Source organism: Daktulosphaira vitifoliae, unplaced genomic scaffold, assembly GCF_025091365.1.
Source record: "Daktulosphaira vitifoliae isolate Bord-2020 unplaced genomic scaffold, ASM2509136v1 Scaffold_168, whole genome shotgun sequence".
Lineage (NCBI taxonomy): Eukaryota > Metazoa > Arthropoda > Insecta > Hemiptera > Phylloxeridae > Daktulosphaira > Daktulosphaira vitifoliae.
Window position 1 is genome coordinate 3,323 of NW_026099736.1, and position 21,940 is coordinate 25,262.

Here is a 21,940-nt window from a genome sequence, read left to right on the forward strand (position 1 = left end):
ACTTAGCTATAAGATGATATCATAGTTTTTAGAATTGTTTTTTTTAAATCTAATTAAAAATAGAATTACTGAAAGGATTTCAACAGACCCACATAGTAATGAAATATTTCTAGAATATTTTTAAATATTTTCCCAATATTCTTAGAATATACTTTAGTTGCGAATATTACATTCTCAAAATATATTAAAGGTATATTTCTAAAGTATTAAATGTCTCAATTTTTTATCAGTATATTTGTTAGACATTTATTAGGTTTGCTTAATTTGTTTTGCAAAAAACGAAAATAATAATAATTTAAACATATTGTTTTTATACTTTTTCCCGCGGAATCTGCAACTTCATTATGGCACTGTGGACATATAAACTGCGAGTTGTAAAGTACTTGTATTTCGGCACAAGTATTACCAATTTTATGAAGACAAGGAAATAAAACAACTGATGAAGCTTCTTCTTTGCAGGAATAACATAATCCATTATCATCTGCAATAAAACATTTGTACAATTAATATAATGAAAATATTTATAATAAGAAATAATGCAAATATAACAAAGCAGTGAATAAATGTTCGATTTAGATTGAAATTTTCTCTGATTTAATTAAACTAATTAAATTTAAATATATATTGTTCAAATAAAATAACCATTCAAGAAATTATACTTAAAGAGAATTTTAGGTTCAAAATTCAAGTAAAATACACACTAGAATTTTCGTATGTCACTATTGATTTTCCACATGATCGAACCAAACATTTTATGTCATTTTGATAATAAGCAATGGGAGCACATTTAGCACACAATCGGTGTAAACAGGGATTTATAAATACTACTGGTTTGTATTTGTAACAAACTTCACATTTTTCATCACAATCTAAGACAAAATATTTTATATAATTACTATGATCATTAATAATAATATAATTCACTAATAGCAAATACATTTATATTGCCAACACAGAAACAAGACAACACACTATTAGAATCATGAGGACCAACCTAATATATAATGCTAAATCAAAAAACACCAAAAATTATTTACTAATCAAATTTAATAAAAAAAATGCAAATTTAAATGTCTAGAATTAAGTCAGAAGTATATTTGTTAGCCGTTAAACATGGCGTGCATTTTCTTCTTATTATTATTTTTTAACACGTTTATATTAAATTCACATGTATGTTGTGTGTTGTATGTAACTCTCCACGCACCACGTGTTATTATCTCCCGTAGCCCATCGTCTATGGCCTTGAGACTAGACTGTTGTAACGCATTCACCCCACCCAGCTCAACACTCGTCAACGTCACTATTTTCCTGTATAATTTTTGGTTTTCGTACCTATACATGCGGGCGTATCATCAATATTATATATATATAAATACATTTTTATTGTTTATTATTAGATATAAACATTTAAAGATTAAAATTTTTTTGAGTTAATATACATGTATTATATATAAGGGATTAGAAATACAGGTAGCTAATTGGTTTTTATGACGATATTAGCAAGCATATAGCCTTTATTATCAATGGTAACAAGACACATTGTTGTGAGTTTATAAACACACTAACTGGCAATACAGAAATTATATCCATTGCTAGTGATAATTTTACATTAAACACTCCGTGACTGTAACAACGACGTAATAAAAAACTAAAAAGTGAAAAATAAATATAGTTTAAAAAAACTGAAACACACGCTCTTAAAGTATATCGAACTAAAAAGTTAAAAATAATTTTAAAAATAAGCTTAAAACAATAAGGAACGAAAAATACTAGTATTGTTGTGAAAAAAAGCGTGAGGGCTTTGTGCCATATTTTTCGTATATTGAGCGCCCGACGCTTTTTTTCACAATAATACTAGTATTTTTCGTTCATTACTGTTTTAAGCTAATTTTAAAAATTATTTTGAACTTTTTAGTTCGATATGTTTTAAAAGCGTGTTTTTCAGTTTTTTTTAACTATATTTATTATCAATGATAGTTATTAACTAAAATGATGTGAAAAATATACATATTTAAATAGTTTGTACTTTAAATATTATTTTTACAAAAATATTATATATATTTTTTTCAAATTATCTTACCTTGGCGAAATAAGGATGCCACATTTGAAACTGCTACGACTATTAAAAAAATCACAGCATATGAAAATGAATTTAAGTAAGACACCTACATTGTTCAGTTGGCAACGTCATGTTCCTCAGTACATAAGTACCAGGTTTTGCTTCCATTACGGTGGACTATGTAGGTATTTTTGTTTTCTCTACCACAATCATAGGTTTTAAGACGTTATATATAACCAAAATAGTAGTTATAATAATAATTATAAAAATTAATAATGCCGAAGTTGCAATGTACAAGATCAATAAAAAAAAACCAGCACAGGTGGGTCGCAGCACAGTGGTGCCGTGGTATAGTTGGATCAATTATATCAATTATATATGAATCAATGATATCTGACAGTGATTAAAATCACTATCAAAAATAAACGCTTCGATGGAAATCTTTAGATAGTGTTTAATAATAAAAAAATTGATGTATTATTCCAAAAGCTACACGATCTGCTATTTCCTTATTAATATCCTGATTAAGATAAAGTATGTAGAATGAAAAAGGGATTATTAAAAAATATTATTTCTCATAAAAAAATTGTGTTGATCCATACAGTTTTTAATAAGTTATAGCATTATAAAGTTAAAAATATAAAAAATAAAATCGAGAATTTTCACACGAAAATAACATTTGGTAGCCATTTTCACCGTAAAGACAAGCCCAGAGGTCAAATTTTTTTTTTCCATGATAAAGTATATTACATTAGCTTTAATTTAAGATATATATAAAAGTGTCAGACCTTCCGGAACATTTTCAAAAGTTAATTTTTTGTGAAAAAGTTGTCATTTTAAATCGCCCCCTGTGGGCAGATAAAGGGTCAAATTTACAAAAAATATATACCAAATGATAGGTTAAAATATTATGCATCTATTAAAAAAAATTATATTGATATGTTCATTTTGAAAAAGTTACGGCAGTTTTTAGTAAAAAAAATTGAAAAAATTAAAATAGTATACACTATTCCTTTAATTCCCTTATATTTACCTACAATAAATCATATATGACTTCGGTAATTAGAACTTCAAAATAATTGTTAAATACTTTGTATCTACACTTAAAGTAGTTCTTAGTAAGTAATTAGTGCTTTAAAATTATTATTAAATGCTTTGTATTTTAACACTTAAATCATATTCTGAAATTTTTATTTTTATTTGATGATTTGTGTTCGATAACATGCACTTAAATAAGTTAAACTTGTATTTTAAAAATCTTTATGGGAGTATCCACATATGTTAAAACTATTATGTACAGATATACATACAAGGATATATCTATCTATAAAATCAGCTACAGTTATGTAATAATAGTTTCAAAATTGGCTTGTTTACTTTACTGTTAGAAACAAAATTAAAATGTTCCTTGAAATCCGAAGTCGAACAATAAGATTTTACAGCTTGATTTATTAAGTATAGCCCTTAATACTTTACCCCTTATTTGTTCGTTAAATAATGATATATATGTATATATATATTATAAATGTATAGATTAAAATCAGGGGTAACTTTTGAAAGTTATTATTTTTTTACTGTAAAACGGAGGGTGATTTTCATAAAATTCTGATAGATTGATAATAGTATTATAATTTTGCTTTTTGAGTTGTTATAATTTTGATTTGTTGACAATTGTATCAAGCAACATAGAAGAATTTTTATCTCTGCGTTATGGTAAAAATAGAGCACTGCTAAACACTACTTTACTTTTCATGTTGTGATAAGTAAAGATGGGCAAGTTAATGGAAATAACTAACTCAAGTTAAGTTAAGTATTATCAATGTTGATAAATAATTTGTTAAAAATTAACAAATTATAAATATAACTAGCTAATTTAAAAAATAAGTTGAATTTTTTTTTTTAACTTAACTAATAAAAAAGTACATTTCATTTCAATTGATTTTTTAGTTAAAATCTCTTAAAGTTATTTTTTATTGGTCAGTGATGCAAGAGAAAATTAGTTATTAAAAAAAAAAATAGTTAAAAATAACATAGATTTTTAAAAAAAATTCAGAAAATTATATTTATTATTATAGATAATTTTTGAGATAGAGGAAAATTCGATTTTTTTAAAATTTATTCACATACACAAACATATATATATATAGATATAAAGACATACATTTTTTATGAAATTTTGAATTTAGTTTAACTGTTATTTTAAATAATTAACTGAGAATAGCTAAGTTATTTCAACGGAAAATTAAATTAGTTAAGTTGAAAAGTTAAAAAAAAAATAAACTTTTTAACTAGTTAATGCTAAATTTTGATTTTATATAATTAATAATAGTATTTTTATAAAATGAAACATTCATTTTTAAGGTTTTTTTTATAAAATACAACATCGTAATAGTAGTATAGAAAATTTAAAATACAAAATAAAAATTGAACTTTATGTAAAGTTACAATGATTAAAAACACTGGGGGTAAATTACTTTTCTCTAGTACCTTCAATGGCAAAAAGCACTCTGGTGTACTAATTACCAGCTTCAGAATCTTTTTCATTTAAACCAGATAACTGGCTAAGATGGAAAAGAAAGATTCGAAAGATTACGACAATCGTCAAGGCTTTAACAGCATGATGAACCAAGCCAGGTAAAGTCATTATTGTATATAATGGGAGAAAAAACAGAGGACAAGAAGAGGAAAATTATAAAATAGTGGTGAATAAATTTGTTAAACATTTTATACCCATAGAAAATGATATACAGGAGTTCAGTAAGTAAGGAAAAAGATCGACTGTTATAAACAATGACAAAAATAGACACCCGTTTCCTTATTTACGGAACGCTCTATATTTGAAAGATATAAGTTTTTTACTCGTTATCTGCAGAAGAACGAAAACAGTTGAAGAGTTTTTAACAGTAATAAACTCTTCAACCGTTTCGTTCTTAAGTATAAAGAAGTTATTTTTTTATAAGTGAGTGCTATGAATTTTTTAAATTTCATGATCAGATGTAAAGAAATCATATTGTGTGTATTATTAAAGATGAGCGATTGTCCAAAAGGTTACAGTTAGTCTATTTAACACATTTAAATAAAAATATTCAACAAAGGCTCTATCCAATACCCACATTAAATTATTGTCTAGAACCATTAAAAACTGCAACAGTCTATAGCGAGCTAGTTGCAAATACCATAAGACGAATATATAACCAAATAAATAAATAACTATTAGACGAAGAATCTATTCTTTTCACAGCTTTTATAACTCCATTTGGGAGGTTTCGCTTCAAAATATACTGCCATAAGCTATCAGTGGCGGCTCGTGGCTTGGACAATCGCACTCCCTACTAAAATTAATTAAAAGAAGAAAATTAATTGTATATTCTACATTTTTATCAAAAATGCAAATGTTTAAATAGTAAAATAGTTATAATAATTTTTGTCCTGTATGAACATTAAAGTTGTTCCCTCAGTATATACGGATACGCATTCGCACACGAGCAGTGTTTGGACGGTAAAATGTTAGTATATTACTATTTTGGTAATTTATTTTTAGAATTATCTACGTGTACGCTCTTCATATCGGTTGCTATAATATAAATAATCGCTATTATTGTTATTTTCATTTCTATTTTCTACTGCGACCTTAAAAATAATAATATGTGTGTGGTGTTTTATTTTAATATATTTAATATGACAATTTTTTATGCCTATGACTAACGGTATTATACTTAAAGTCGCACCCCCACCATCAGCACTTAAGAGCCGCCACTGTAAACCGTTATTACTTATTTTAAACCATAAAGAATTAAAAAGATTTAACACCTAAAATACAAAGAATGAAAACAAAAATAATGAGATATACATTATTGTTGTTTATAAACCAAGATAGAGTTAATTGTTGCAGACACATTATCAAGAAAATCATTGAAAACAGCTAACCAAGCAGATTTGAAAGAAGAAATTTCAATATAAGAAGGCCAAGTTACATCTCAAGTAGCATCAGGTCCTAAACTTAAATAAATAAGTAAAATGCAACAAGAAGATAAATAATTACAAATGATAGCTAGATATATTCATGACGAATGTCCAAATAGAAAGAAAATACCTATAGCACTCTTACCTTATTGGGACCGCAGATGGGAGATTTCTATTACCAAGAAAAATTTAATGTTGCTTGGATTAAGAATAATAATACCATAAAAATTCAAAAAGAAATATTAAATAAAATTCAATTTTATAGAAAGATATTTTAAATTTACTATTTTATAAAATTTACCCTATAGTTATCAATTATATTTTGTATTAAACTACTAGGCAGTATTTTAGTTATTAAAAAAATATTTTAAATATTACCTTGAAAACCTAAACAAAAACTGACAACAAAAATTGAGTGATTCAGCAAAGTCTAAAAATGTAATACTTTTTTTATATAAATTTATAAATTGTAAATTTGAAAAAAATTAGCATTCTTATATTTTTTGGCACATATAACTTTGATATATTCATTTTTCAAATATTTAGCTATTACTAAAAATTCTAACCATTTTTTGATTTTATATGTCTATTCACAGATTAGCCATTAACTTGTTCAACGATACATTAAACACTAACACCTTTAATTAGTTTTAGCAAATTTTATAGTAACTCAGTCATCTATATATTCACTAAAAGTTATTGTTGAAAAAATGTATGATACTATAGATTTCTTTTCAAAAATTAATAAAACTGTACAAATAAACTTATAGGTAAAATAAAATTATCTGTTATAATGTGCCGAATATTAATAATGTTTGTGCAAGCATAATTATGTATACATAGCAGTAGTAATATCAATGTATAAAGTTCTATATGATATATATAATAAACGTCAAGTATAATAAATATAATACAGGGAAAATTGTATAAAAAAATATACATATTATTTTGATTGTTGTTTTTAATAGTTAATTAAATCAATAACTCATATTAAAATTTATTAAAAATTATAATTTAAGGCACTAAGAAACACATATTAGAAATACAGGGTTATCAGTAATGGTATATTTTTTCAAAAGTTAAGACTGAAAACTTTAAAAAAATAAATCACCATAAATATAAGAGATATAGAGTTTCGGTTTTGAAAGGAATAACATATAGTACTAAATCAAGTATGGGCTACTAGTAAACCTTCGAATTATGTTCTTGTATCTTAGCCAGAATAGAAATTACCAGGTTTCCAATTACTAAGGAAAGAATGGAGTACTCTAAACCGCTTTAGGTGCGGTCACCTCATGTCGAAATGGAATTTAGCTGAGAATGCTCGGTGTGAGTGTGGAAACCCAAACCGGACAATGAGTCACATAACTGATGAATGTGCCATTTATTCATTTAATAAAGGGTTTAACGGTCTTCACAAATTGGAAGAAGGGGTTGTAGACTGGTTAAGTATCCTATCATTTGGAATTTAATGGTGCCAAATCAGAACAAAAGTGACCAATATACACTCATTTTTAGAATAATAATTATATAGTGCTGATGGGTACTAATACTTATTTACTGTTTTCCTCGTTATATAACTATTCTATAGTATATTTTATTAGCTTCGATGCGAAGCTCAGAAGGTATTGGTTTTACTATGATGTGTTTTTTTTTTTTGTATCTGTTTTCTCAGCTCTCACCGAACCGATTTCTTTCAATGATACGTCAAAAGATCACAAATCATATCTAGTCTAAGACATTATTATTTAAAAATTGAAAAAATTTCCCTCGATCCCCGTAAATGGGGGAAACCTCCAAAAAAATTACAAATTTAAAAATTGCTAATTTTTTCAATTTTTTTTTATTTATAACTGTCATAACTATTTTAAAATTGAACAAATCAATATAATTTTTTTTTAATAGATGCATAGTGTTTTAACCTATCATTTGGTATATTTTTTTTATAAATCTGATCCTAAACCTGCCCACGGGGGGGATTTTAAATGACAACTTTTTCACAAAAAATTAACTTTTTCAACTTAACTTTTGAAAATGTTCCGGAAAGTCTGACAGTTTTATGTATATCTTAAATTAAAGCTAATGTAATATACTTTATCATGGAAAAAAAAATTTTTAAATTAAACACTATCTAAAGATTTGCATGGAAGCGTTTTTTTTTGATAGTGATTTTAATCACTGTCAGATATCATTATACTTGATCCAACTATGCTACGTCACCACTGTGCTGCGACCCCCCTGTGCTGGGGTTTTTATTTTAATATTGTTTCCACATTTTTGAGATTCTATTTAATTGTTGCAAGTGTCTAGATGTTTTTGTATACTTGATAATTTTAATGCCATACGAATGTATATATTGTACTAAATTATGTGATCAGGTCCGTTTCTTTGGACTTGATAGTTATTACACTGTCATAGAAAAAAAGCAATATTTTGATAAATTTATATAATGAGATCAATTTTTTTTTCGCATTTTCGAGTGATTTTATTACATAATTGTACTATAATATGTGATAACACAGCTAGATATTAACATATCAAAAGTTAAAAATTAAATGTTATTTTTAGAGGGTTTATTATTGTATTGTTATTTTACCATTCGTTTATAACACTTTTTCTATAAATGTTATCTACTATAAAATAAATAAACGGTGTTTATGCAATATTATAGCATTATAAGGTGACTTAAAGTTTTAACCCAACATGTATGTATTAGTGCGTTTTTTGATTAATACATTTGTCGGAAAAAAAAATTATTAAAATACATATTTTTTAATGAAAATAACTTTAGTTGTTTTTTTTCAAATACTTGTTATTAAGTTAAAATAAATATTTGTTTTTTTTACTTAGCTTAACTTACTCTTTCTAAAATTAACCTGAGGATTAATAAAAATGTGTAAACTTATTCAGCTTGACTGAACACTTTAAACATATATTTTATTACAAAAATAATGAAATTGTCTATTATTTATTATCTATTTTTGATTTAAGTATTTTTGAACTTAAAAATAAAGCCACTTTATTGCAACAAAAAAATTATTCATATTTAAGTTAATAATAATTCTAAAAAATTACTTTAATAGGATATATTATTAAATAATTGAGCTACTAAAAATTGATCGATAAATGTAATTTACTAGTTTTTAAATGTGAAATTTAGAAATTAATAAAAAAAATTAGCTTTGTCTGCTTTTATACAACGATGTCATCCACAATCTCCTTTTTTTTTCAATTAATTGTTTGCACTGTAAGTACTCTTCACGCATAATTATGTATGAAGCACCAATAGTTATTTTAACTAACTTAAAATTAACTAGATAACCAAAAACTAAAAAATCTATATGTAACTATATCTTAACTAACAAAATTATTTCAAATAACTAAAACATCCATACAGAGCGTTAAATAACCAAATGATACACGACTTAAAATGTAAATGAATATTTTCTCATATAATTTTTTGGTATTTGATTCAGTCGTATGATATTGTTTATTAATTGTACAAGTGTACAAGTACTGGCATACTCGTCAAGTATACCACTTATGGGAACGCATTACTTGTTAATAGTTGGAAGACTTGGCTATTATGCAATTACTGTGACACGATTTACGTCGCAATAATGAAGTCGATGCTGGTTTTGATGGTAGAGATCCGTGTATCGTTTATTATCAATGAACAACAACAGATTATTTAAAAAAGCCGTAAAGACGTACGCAGTTAGTAGTAATATTCGTGTAATATCTTGGCACTGTCGCTGGCGTCGGCGTCTCGGTGTCCGGCATGATGGTCGGAAGTCAAAAGTTAGCAGCGTTGATGGCGACGGTGCGCTGGTTGTTGGTCCAGTATGTCTGGTCGTACGACACGTACGGAGCCGGTGGCGTCGTTCTCAATGTAGTCACTTAGACGACGTGAGAAGTATTCAACGTCTATTTGCGGTGGGTCGTCGTCGGCACTTACTGGACTTTGTACCGTGGCGTATGGCACGCGGTGTTGACCAGTCGAACTACCATAGTAGGGCGATTGATAACAAAGATGGTACCGATTGCGGGGCGCTGTGTATCACGAAATGAAGTGGGACTATATCAATTGGTGTACGTGACAAGTACACTAAATGTGGGAACTTCCCCAAACAAACGTTCAACAAAAGTTGCGGCAACCTTTTGTTTTGTATGCACTATGTTTTGCATTACACATCATATTTTACCAATGAAATGTTTATAATCTGTATTTTATACTAACTGTATGCAAACAAATGATTTATCTGTATTAGATACTAGATACTAGATCTAGTGTCTAGTATCTTGTATCTAGGATCTTGTATCTTGTATCTAGTATCTTGTATCTAGTATCTAGGATCTAGTATCTTGTATCTAGTATATTGTATCTTGTATCTAGTATCTAGTGTCTAGTATCTAGTATCTAGTGTCTAGTATCTAGTATCTTGTATCTAGTATCTTGTATTTTGTATCTTGTATCTAGTATCTTGTATCTTGTATCTTGTATCTAGTAACTTGTATCTAGTATCTTGTATCTAGTGTCTAGTATCTAGTATCTAGTATCTTGTATCTAGTATCTTGTATCTAGTGTCTAGTATCTTGTATCTAGTATCTAGTGTCTAGTATCTTGTATCTTGTATCTAGTATCTTGTATCAAGTGTCTAGTATCTTGTATCTTGTATCTTGTATCTAGTATCTAGGATCTTGTATCTTGTATCTTGTATCTTGTATCTTGTATCTTGTATCTTGTATCTTGTATCTTGTATCTAGTATCTAGTATCTTGTATCTAGTGTCTAGTATCTTGTATCTTGTATCTTGTATCTAGTATCTAGTATCTTGTATCTAGTGTCTAATATCATGTATCTAGTATCTAGTATCTTGTATCTTGTATCTTGTATCTTGTATCTAGTATCTTGTATCTAGTATCTTGTATCTAGTATCTTGTATTTTGTATCTAGTATCTAGTATCTTGTATCTAGGATCTTGTATCTTGTATCTAGTATCTTGTATCTAGTATCTAGTATCTTGTATCTTTTTACATTTGCTATGTTCTTAATCTATTCTAATACTAAACATTCATTATTTTGCTACATTTATTATCTTAATTCTACTGTACATTATTTCATCTTTTACAAATATACACTTTTGAGCCCTGCTCCCTGATCTTCTTAGGTTGTCTCACCAGACCGCCACCTTCGAGTCACGTACCCTGCCTCCGCCTTTCCTCGCACTCTTTTGTCACCAGTATGTTCTCCACGTATGTCCTTACCAGATCCCAATCCTGTCTGCTCCTCAGCATGANTTTTCTACTCCTCAGCATGATTCGAACCATGCTCTCCGGTGTGACTTGTGCATTCAGGTATGCTTCCAAAGTCATAAGCTCCCTACACCAGCGCCCACACTGGAAGAACGTGTGTTCTGCAGTGTCCAATTGGGCCTCACAGGACACGCACTTTGGACTGGTCACTCTCTTATACTTGTAGAGGTAGTTCTGAAAACATCCATGACCCGATAAGAACTGAGTCATGTGGAAATTAACCGCTCCGTGTTTACGTTCCACCCATTGCCTAACGTTCGGAATGATACGCCTCGTCCATGCACCAGATTGGATACAGAAGATACAAGATACAAGATACAAGATACAAGATGCTAGATACTAGATACAAGATACAAGATACAAGATTCAAAATACAAGATACTAGATACAAGATACAAGATACAAGATGCTAGATACTAGATACAAGATACAAGAAATAGCTAAATTTAATGGGTATAACGAAAACATAATTTTGAAATTAGTCCGAAAACAAAAGTGGAAAAAAGAAAGGAGGGCAGCTAGTACACTCTCCAGCGAGGGGGAACAAAAAGTAATTAGATCACCAATTTTATTTTATCCGGGCATCTCAAATGGATTAACTAAAATATTTAAGAATTTTGGTATTACTTTGGTAACATCTAAGAGTAATAATTTAAGAGATTTATTAGGTAACCCTAAAGATAAGGTAGATGAAGGGGGGAAATCAGGCATTTATAAAATACAATGTGAAAGTTGTAATAAATGTTACGTAGGACAAACAAAAAGAAATATAGGGGTCAGGTTTAAAGAGCACTTAAGAAATATTAAAAATCAAGAAATTGAGAAATCTCCAGTGGCTGAACATTTATTGACACATAATCACTCTATTAAAACCATAAAACTAATTAAAAACGTAAATAATTACAAAGAACTTAATATCAGAGAAGCAATAGAAATGTTTAAAAATAAAAACAATTTAATTAATTGGGATCTTGGCCCACTGAAAAATTCATTATTAAACTTGTGTAAACTGGCAAAATGTGATAATATTACTTAGTGATAACGTCACTAGGTGATAAGGTCACTAGGGGTATATAAGGGAGTTTTTTCTAGTCGGGGTGTCAGTATGTGTTTAGCGTTGATAATGGTAACATTGTTTCCGAAATACGTATCCGCGACTTTTCATTAATTTTTTTGTGGCTTTTGAGTTTAATATTTTTAATATTTTTTAGTTTTTTTAAATTAATAATATTTTTAATATAGTTTTAATTTTACTTACAAGATACAAGATACAAGATTCAAAATACAAGATACAAGATTCAAAATACAAGATACTAGATACAAGATACAAGATACTAGACACTAGATACTAGATACTAGATACTAGATACATGATATTAGATACTAGATACAAGATACAAGATACAAGATACAAGATACTAGATACAAGATACTAGATACAAGATACTAGATACAAGATACAAGACAATATATACTAGACACTAGATACTAGATACTTCACTTCTGTTGATGTGTTGATAGGTCTGTGCTGTTGGTTTTTTTTTAGTCTATGCTTGCCCTCCCTTACTGTTCGCCGTTCCTCAAAAATGGTACTGTAAGCTTTTTGTTAGTTGTTATCTGGGATTTTATTTTGATTTATATTGTTTACTTTTCAGCCTGTCAAACCTCGATTCCATAAGATATTGCCATTCGAAAGCTCCCTTCTACCATCTTAATATTGTGGCAACTAAAGTTGTGAAAAGAAATAATTATATATTTTTAGAAAATTGCGTGAATAATAAATAAAAAATCACGTAGTATTTTATAGTAAGTACAGACCATCGGTGCGAAAGAATTCAATTTTTTTGCTGAATATTGGGCCTTAAGTTGATAATTTTATTACTTATATATTTAGCACAAATTATACCTATTGTATGAAGGAGGCAAGGTTCTAAGACTACATGCCTATGTTCTTTTTTGTTTGGGCATCATTCTATTAACTCTAAATAATATATTAAATTAAAACATAACAAATTATTGTTAAATAAAGTGTTCAGTAAGTATTTAATGAGATCAATAGAATCCCGTTTCTTACTTAATGAACACTCTATATGTCTGTAATAAGGAATCTCCCAAAAAAAAATGGTTGTTTCTAACTAAATGCTGTATTTTAAATATTAACAAAATAATAGCATTAATATAAAAAAGCGAATCCTAAGTCTATAATGGCGGATGAAGAATCAAAACTAATAAAAAATATACCTATATATAAAAAAATATAAATAATATAATATATTATAAATCATAAAGGTTTGTATTTGTTATATTTATTTGACCATTATTCTTATGTGCTGAACAACCGATTTTCACCTTTCTAAGCACATTTTTATTTATTTATTTAAACACGTGTTATTCTCCTATATGTTATCTTACCTTATTTTGTATAATTCAATCATATATTTAATACATTATTATTTTTATTTTAACTGCAAACCAGCCCTCTAATTTTTTTCACTATGCAAGTGTTGCACTAATCGTAAAAATGAATAGAATTTAAAATATAGCTATTAATATTTTCAATAAAAAGTATACTTATAACATTTTTCTCAAGTTTATTATTTTCCAAGAAAAATAATGAAGTAGCTTAAAATTTTCCAGGGGTAGTTTTCAGATTTTTTTACTATCTTAAGAACTATTATAAATTCAAAAAAAATGTAAAGGACGAAATGTATAGAAAATTTATTTTCTATAAAATAGAATTTCACTCAAGTATATTATTTTATATAATAATTAGTCTCAATAATAGTTTTTTTTACATATATTAAATATGATTAATAATATAACTAAAAGTCCAAGACTAATTTTGTTTAAAATTAAAATCTCTTAAAAATGTTTTGTACATTTTTCAATTAAATACTGATGAATTTGTTTGTAATTTAAAATATAAAAATAATCATATTAAATAATAATTATTATTATTCTAATGACTATTTTAATATAAAAGTAATGAATAATGTATTTATGATAGTAAAAATGAATTTTCAATTATATGATTCTTTCAGGGTATCTTTACTACATCCAGGAAACTTTTTTCTATAATCTTGAACTACCTGAAAATATATCAAATTATAAATAATTAAATGAAAAATAAATATTCTATAACTAAAATAAAGGATTATTACTTGCAAAACAAATTGCTTTTGTTCTTCATTTTTCGTGAACTTTTCATTGAAATCCGTCATAAGTTTGACCCCTTGTTCTACCGTATCGTTGACTACTTTTATTGATTCTACCACTCTTTTTCCTTCAATGTATCCTTCATGTTCTTTCCATTTGTCTGGCTGATCTTTCAAAAAATCAGTAGACATATTAAATTTCTCAAATATGTTTTTCGAATTATTCCCTAAAATATCTAATGGTAATTTTTTGCTAAGAAAGTGTTGTAAATCTTCATATTTGAGGATGAACTTTTTTTGCGATTCTTTTTTAGGAGTACCATGCATAATTTTTTCAGCCATTTTTCTTCTTGTATCATTACTTAACCTTTTATCAAAAATTGAAAAAGCCGCACACTCTTCACTCAAGTACCACAAATGATTAATAAATTTCATAATTGCTTTTTCAGCGTCTTCTTTATCGTCATTTTTATAAAAATACAATTTTTTTAAAAACCCAATATCATTCATTGTGGACGTAGCAGCATTAGAACATAAAAACCACGATTCTACGTAACACTTTATAATAAAACAGCAGATTTGTTTTAAACATTTATCTTCGCGTTGAGTAATTTTAAACTGGTGTCGGAATAAAAATAGTTTTAAACGATGCAATGATTTGGCCATCCAACGTGCGAGATGACAAGCACCTGGTGTTTTAAAGTGTATATCTTTAGGTGGCACACCACCTAAAAATATTATTATTAGTTCAAGAAATTCTTTATAATCATCTCTAGGTAGTTCTTCTTCGAGTTTAATTTTACAAAATTGTATTATCTCATCAGCATTTCCCATTAAAATATTTTTTACATGTTCATCAGTAGTCCAAATTAAATAAGAATTTTTATCAATATTTGGTCATTTTTTTTTTTAAATTTTTAAACAAGGTAATTTTAGGTTCTGTACTTGTTGCTAATTTTACTTCAGTAAATATGCCTTGCAAAACTATTTCGTAAACATGGTGCCTACATGCTAAGAATAAAATATCTATCAAATTTTTGTTTTAGGAGGTGGCATGCGCCATTTAATCGGCTAGTTTTGCTCGCAGTTGTGTCAAATACAGAAGCAACGATTTTATTTAAAATAGACTATTCCTCTAAAGTTTCATAAATAGCAGAAGTTATTTCAATTCCTGTACCTGAATCTATCTAAGGAACTCCGAGCAATTGACTAACATTGTGTGCTATAATAATTATAGGAAGTCGATTAACTTTAGATGTTCCAGTTATATCTGGTAGTAATTTAGAATCCCAGTGAAGTACTAATGATTTTGTGTTTAAATGATCAAATTTGCACTTTAAATCTTGAAAAATATATTTACGAAATTTTTTTCTAGCAGATTTTATTGACGTTTTGTTAATAACATACACACGTGGATCGACGGAAATAGTATCTAAAACTGCTGTTAGTATGTGAACGCAATCTCTGTCGCCACTTTGAAAGGTTACAAATATAAGAAAATCAAACTAATTGGCCGCAACGAAAAATTTGTAACTTTCATGTCGTTTTACAAAATTATAAGAAAAGAGTCGCCAACCTACTGAACGTGACAGTGTATTGTCGGACCACAGTAGGATTTAAAAAAAATTAAGTTTTGTATATTAAAACAATTAGAAAAAATATATAATTAATAAATATTAAAGTTGATGTCCGTTGAGTCGTTGATAGTAGATGTACACCAAAACCTCGTGACAATTGTCACATAACCATATCAATGAGGGATGACCTTATACAAGGCCGTTGCCCGTACCTTATAAACTAGGGGAGTTGATTTTTGAAAGGAGAAAAAAAAATACACGAGTCCATTGAAGATGGAACACGCAAAAAAAAGAAAAATTTGATGGTTAAGTTAAATTAAGGGGACTTTATTAAGTAAAAAAAAAAAAACAAAAAAAAATTAAATTAACACGAGGCAAAAAACCGAATGGTCAAAAAACCTCGTTTACAAATTAAAGGGGACAAAGAAATAAAAAAAACAGATATTAATAAAAAAAAATACTAGTTACACCTACACTTTTATTGTTAGAGAATACGATGATAGTCTTCGGGTACCCGCCGGCTATTAATCGCAGCATTGCCGCTAAGGACGGCGGGTATACGTCCCAAGTAAGCGACTAGTTTTAGGCAGTTAGACTTAGCTTGCAAGACGTTGGGACACCCCGGAATAAAATGCACTACGTCACCCCATTGTACCAATAATATATACATATCACCCATAAAGTATAATATAAAACCTATTAAAAAAATCACAAAAAAATATGGATGTAACATGCCAGGTGGTCTTGTACACGCCTGCCATGTTACGGGACCTAAATAAAAAAAATAGGGGCTCCTACACAAAAAAAACTATATAAAAAAATATAAAAGAATTCGCCACACGTGCTTATGGTACGGCGCACTAAAAAAAAAACTGGCTCAAAAACATTAAATAAACATTATACATTACCCGCTCCGAAGGGCTAAAGAAACAGGAGGCAGGTTTAACCGACGCCGTGATAAACAAAAATTACATTTTTACATAGCGGGCGCTCACGAGAAAAACAAAATTATATTATAAGAAACACAAAAGTTGCAGCGCACACAACTAAATCTACCGCTACGGACGGGAAATAGTACGACCAGTTCAGACTATGGCTATTCCCCGAAAAAACGTCCGGCGTTTGACCCGGCGGTCCGTTGGCAACAACACGGCTAGCCTTTAGAGTAGAGGTCAAAAAAAAAAAAACTAAATACCCAGTGCCGGAAATTATTACGAAAAATTTAAATCATGAGGCGACAATGTATGCGGTGAGCAGTGCAAATGACGTTCAAGATAGGAAAGGAGCGGGGTGGATGTACACACAAATGCCGTCCATTAACCGGTCTGAAGTAGTACATAGCTGACTATCTCGCACGCGCATAAACAAATCACAACACCTTATCGTGATTATTTAACTGACAAACGCCGTCGCAGTCCGCTTCGGCTCAACACAAATATATATATACAAATAGATAAAAAAATAAATAGATACTTTTGTTACGTTACAATTTTACACTTGTCAAGTACAGCCGCTAAACGCTTAGACATTATTTCTTTCCTAGCTCTTTTTTTTTTTCATCAGAATCAGGTAAAATTTTTTCTTGGGTGTTCGATGTACTAGGAAGACAAGGATTTTGTAATTCTGACAGGTCATCAGAGTTTGAGGAATCTGACAAAGATGAATCAATTTCGGAACAATAAACTAAAATAAAAAATAAAAGTTATCATATCAAGGAAAACATTTTTATTTTATAACGTTATAAAATAGTATGTTTTTTTAATAAACGTTTCTTTTTAATAATAAATTATTATGCATCGGTAGAATTATATTATTCGTAAATAAAGTAATAAAAATAATGAAATATAAAATAAAAAAAAATATTAAGTCTATATGTCACTTTCGGAATTAAGGTGTGGTATTGATTCAATGTTAATAATACATCTTAAATTTAATTAAATTTATTAATTAAAAACTTTAAGTGATCTATTGCAATAAAAATGCAAAAATATAGTGAGATTTCTGATAAATTTATAGTAAATAGTAATTATATAAATTACATATTAATCTTAACAACATAGTTGTAAAAATACTTTTAAAATGTATTTTAAATAATATTCAAATATTTAAAAAAAAATGTATTTAAAATACTATTTGAATACTTTTCATACAAAAGTATTTGAGTAATACTCAATTACTTTACAAAAGTATTTCAAATACTAAGAATACAATTAAAAAATAATAATAATGTTTTTATTTTAACTAAGAGCAAAAGGTTCCACCTAAATAATTACCAAGAGGGTAATTTGAGTCAAATATTGAGTACTCTTAAATTAAGAGAACTCATTTATTATTTTCGATATTTTTTGTTAGAGGTAAATAAAATTAATTATTGGAGACTAATCAGTGAAAAAAATAAATATTAGTACACGTGTAAAAACCTGTAAAGTATGTCTTATTGACAATAGAGTAAATCATTTGAACCTGCAATAGGCTATTGTAGGTTCAACTGATGTATTAAAAATAGATGTATACATAATAGCATTTAGATAAGCACAATAATTATGTTATACTATAATGTAACATATAAAATAACAGAGAATTATTCTCAATTTTCATTTTGACTGAGTTTAATTTGCTTGCTGTGNAATCATTAATCATTCTAACATATATATTATTTTGATTTACTTAATAATTATAATAACATATATAAGGTGACTCCTTTAATACGGTTCCAAGTATAAAACATACAATAATTTTTTGTTTTCAGAAGTTATTAGTATTCTAAGTTTTATAATTTTCCAATAGAAATTTGGCCTTATACCCTCTCTAAGCATCTTAAAATAATGTCAGCTTCTATATTTTAAATTTAATCATACAAGATGTATCAGATCTAACTAACAGTTCTTATGACATTTGATACAATTAAAATTATGTTGTAATTTCATTTTCGTCATGACTCAAGTGCTAAGACATCTAATAATGCGACTGAATCAGTTGGATCATTTTTATGTTTATACGTATGTTAAACATATACGTTTCTAATTAAAAATGAATGTGGTGCAATTTTAAGGGGAAAGATCTTTAACATTCCCCTAATTACTAAAATAATGCCAATTTTTTTATTAAACTTTATATGGTAGAATACTGTGAACTTTTGGAAAGAAAAATTATAGTATATTTTAAATTCATTATGGTATTGCATGGGCCATTTTTACACAAACCTATTATATTTTATAATAAGTACACACCATCGTGACAGAATTCTTCAACTTTTACGCGGCATATTGGACACTTTGGATGATATTCACTTTTATTACTAATATAATCAGCACAGATTATACCTATTCTGTGAAGGCAAGGTTTTAGTACAACGTGTCGAAGTTCTTCTTTGCATGCACATCTTTCTATTAACTCTAAATGTTATATATAAGGTTAAAGTAAACTCTAAAATCATATTTATTTAGTTAATATANGAAGTAAACTCTAAAATAATATTTATTTAGTTTATATAATTATACTTAAATATCATTAGCGATGTAAACAGTATATCCCTCTAAATTACATTGAATATTTTTTTTTCCTTTAGGATTAGGTGATCTTCGTAAGAAATTGTAGTTAACGCATTGATTATTATATTAAAAATACCTATTCATATTGTTAAATCTATAAAAATGTCCTCTATAATTTTTATTGTTATAGTTCTTATAAACATTATTTTTAAAATTTTGGCTTAATTTGTTGTTTCTACATATATTAGTCCTATAATTCATTAGTCTACGCTAATTATGGATTGGATATATCATTAAACTCTGGTGATCTTCTACATAATTTATAATTCCATAATCATTGAATTTACCTTTTTGATTTTTTAANTCATTAAACTCTGGTAACCTTCTACTTAATTTATAATTCCATAATCATTGAACTTACCTTTATGATTTTTTAAAAGAGAATCTATTTTTATAAAAATTTCTGAATCGCTATTGTATTTTCTCAAATTTGTATTTTATTAAATTCCTAAAATATTAGGAGTGTAAACTAATTATTGTAGTTTTTGAAACTGATTTTTTTTTTTTAATGAAAAACTCAATAGTTTTTAGGAAAATTAGTGTCTTACCACATTTCAATTGCCTTATTGTCCAGATATTGATAAAATTCATTAAAATCGGACTTACATTGTTCTTTCTAATTTGGATGATAATCCATGATTGATTGCAATTTGAATTTAATATTTTTGAATTTTAAATTAATAATGTAGTATTAATTTTAAAACCAAAGTTATTGTTATTTTGTAAAGATAAATGATATTTTTTTAAATAATTACCTATATTTTTATAACGTAATATTGGTTCTCTGCATATTGGACATTTAGTACCATTTTTTAGTGATAGCTCGTTAGCACAATCATTACATATTTTATGATAGCAAGGACTTAATGTTACACTCAATGTTTTTTCTAATCGACAAATACAGCATGTTTGTTCTTTGTCTAATGTAAAATATTAATTTACAATTATATTTTATGTAAAAATAATAATAATCGTATGGCTAATGTTAAACAACGGATAAATTACAAATAAGTTCTAGTTCACCATTGAACTTCGTTTTTAAAAATTATAGAATCCAACATACATAGTCTAAGAATTATAATAAAATTATGGGGATTGTATGGGTCTGTTTGTTGATGAAATTGATCTCAAAGCATATTTAAAAGTCTTAAATTAAGTACTTATATTATATTAATATAAATTATTAGATTAGTTTATGTTTATGAGCCCAGATATTTTATCTTATAAAATTAACCTTTTGCATCGAAACTTTTTATTATGATTGTGATATTAATCACTGTCAAATATTATTTTATCTTGACCCATCTAGCCTTGCCACCCATGTACTTTGTTTTTTTATGTACTTTTAAAAATTCTAGCTAAAGAAATGATTACAATCTCATTGAAGCGTTTTATGATAGTGATGTTAATGTCAGGTATTTAATGTGTATATGAAAAATAGATGATCCCTTTTAGTAATAATTATTTTTGAATATTTTTTCTTAAAATTTTAGTGGAGGTAAACTTGAATAAATTAAATATTTAAAAGCTTACCATTTTCCAAAGTATGATCTTGAATTTGATTACAATTTTTTACTAGACACTTACTAGTTTTGTTTTTATTTATACAATTTTGTCCAACAAAATGGTTACAATGCTTCAATTTTTTTATAGAAAGTTCATCGTTGCAGTTTTGGCAAAAATTTTTCACGTCTTCTAAAATTAATATTACTTTATTTGTAATTAGTTATTTGTTGACGCGACTACTCAAACAACCACTCGCTAAGTTTAGTCTNAGTTATTTGTTGACGCGACTACTCAAACAACCACTCGCTAAGTTTAGTCTCATCTTTGTTGGTTATTTAAGTAATATATAATATTTAATAAGATTTAAATGTGATTTATAAATATATGAATGGATCATCTTTGTAACTATTAATGTTAATACAATAATTATGTATATTATAAAGAAGGATCCTTGTTATTTCCAAACAAAATGTTGAAATGATAAAATACAATTTCATTTAAAAAACTGAAATTATAATGAACTAACAAAAGTCAGAATAATCAATTTTTTTTTTACGGTACGTTTGTATTATATAAAACAATAAATTATTAAATATCGATCTTCTTAAAAATTTTAATTTGAAATTAATCAATAAAATAAATATATAAATCATTTTTTAAAGTAATATGTTTATTTAATGGAGAACTGAAATAAATTTTAAAAAATGTAAGTACATACAATGAAGGAGACGTCCAACTAACAACTCTTATAACGTTTGATTTCTCTGTAATTTTTTATTTTTTTTTTATAAAACTAGTAAAAAATAGCTAACAT

General features: G+C 27.2%; 2 protein-coding genes and 1 long non-coding RNA gene across 3 annotated transcripts; all 3 read right to left on the reverse strand.

Moving 5' to 3' along the window:
- Positions 1 to 215: 215 nt before the first annotated feature.
- LOC126909175 (uncharacterized) lies at positions 216 to 6,741 on the reverse strand. Its single transcript, XM_050691596.1, has 5 exons — positions 6,589 to 6,741; positions 6,401 to 6,452; positions 2,081 to 2,119; positions 702 to 869; positions 216 to 481 (listed from the first exon to the last, which is right to left on the reverse strand). Exons 1-5 carry the CDS (start codon positions 6,589 to 6,591, stop codon positions 216 to 218), a joined length of 528 nt encoding a protein of 175 aa, XP_050547553.1. The 5' UTR covers positions 6,592 to 6,741.
- A 7,584-nt stretch (positions 6,742 to 14,325) lies between these two features.
- LOC126909176 (uncharacterized) lies at positions 14,326 to 15,075 on the reverse strand. Its single transcript, XM_050691597.1, has 2 exons — positions 14,499 to 15,075; positions 14,326 to 14,426 (listed from the first exon to the last, which is right to left on the reverse strand). Exons 1-2 carry the CDS (start codon positions 15,000 to 15,002, stop codon positions 14,358 to 14,360), a joined length of 573 nt encoding a protein of 190 aa, XP_050547554.1. The 5' UTR covers positions 15,003 to 15,075; the 3' UTR covers positions 14,326 to 14,357.
- Positions 15,076 to 15,666: 591 nt separating this feature from the next.
- On the reverse strand, positions 15,667 to 21,274 carry LOC126909177 (uncharacterized). Its single transcript, XR_007704955.1, has 4 exons — positions 21,154 to 21,274; positions 20,376 to 20,540; positions 19,300 to 19,464; positions 15,667 to 17,752 (listed from the first exon to the last, which is right to left on the reverse strand). It is a non-coding gene; the product is annotated as an uncharacterized LOC126909177 (long non-coding RNA).
- Positions 21,275 to 21,940: the final 666 nt, after the last annotated feature.

What these genes read in the sequence shown, in the direction of transcription:
- LOC126909175 (XM_050691596.1), bottom strand. An exon ending in GGCATCCTTATTTCGCCAAG is followed by an intron (nt 870 to 2,080) that starts GTAAGATAATTT and finishes ATTTTGTCTTAG; the next exon opens with ATTGTGATGAAAAATGTGAA. An exon ending in AGTGACATACGAAAATTCTA is followed by an intron (nt 482 to 701) that starts GTGTGTATTTTA and finishes GTTTTATTGCAG; the next exon opens with ATGATAATGGATTATGTTAT.
- LOC126909176 (XM_050691597.1), bottom strand. Translation starts at nt 15,002, where the DNA reads ATGAATGATATTGGGTTTTTAAAAAAATTGTATTTTTATAAAAATGAC. An exon ending in AAAAGCAATTTGTTTTGCAA is followed by an intron (nt 14,427 to 14,498) that starts GTAATAATCCTT and finishes ATATATTTTCAG; the next exon opens with GTAGTTCAAGATTATAGAAA.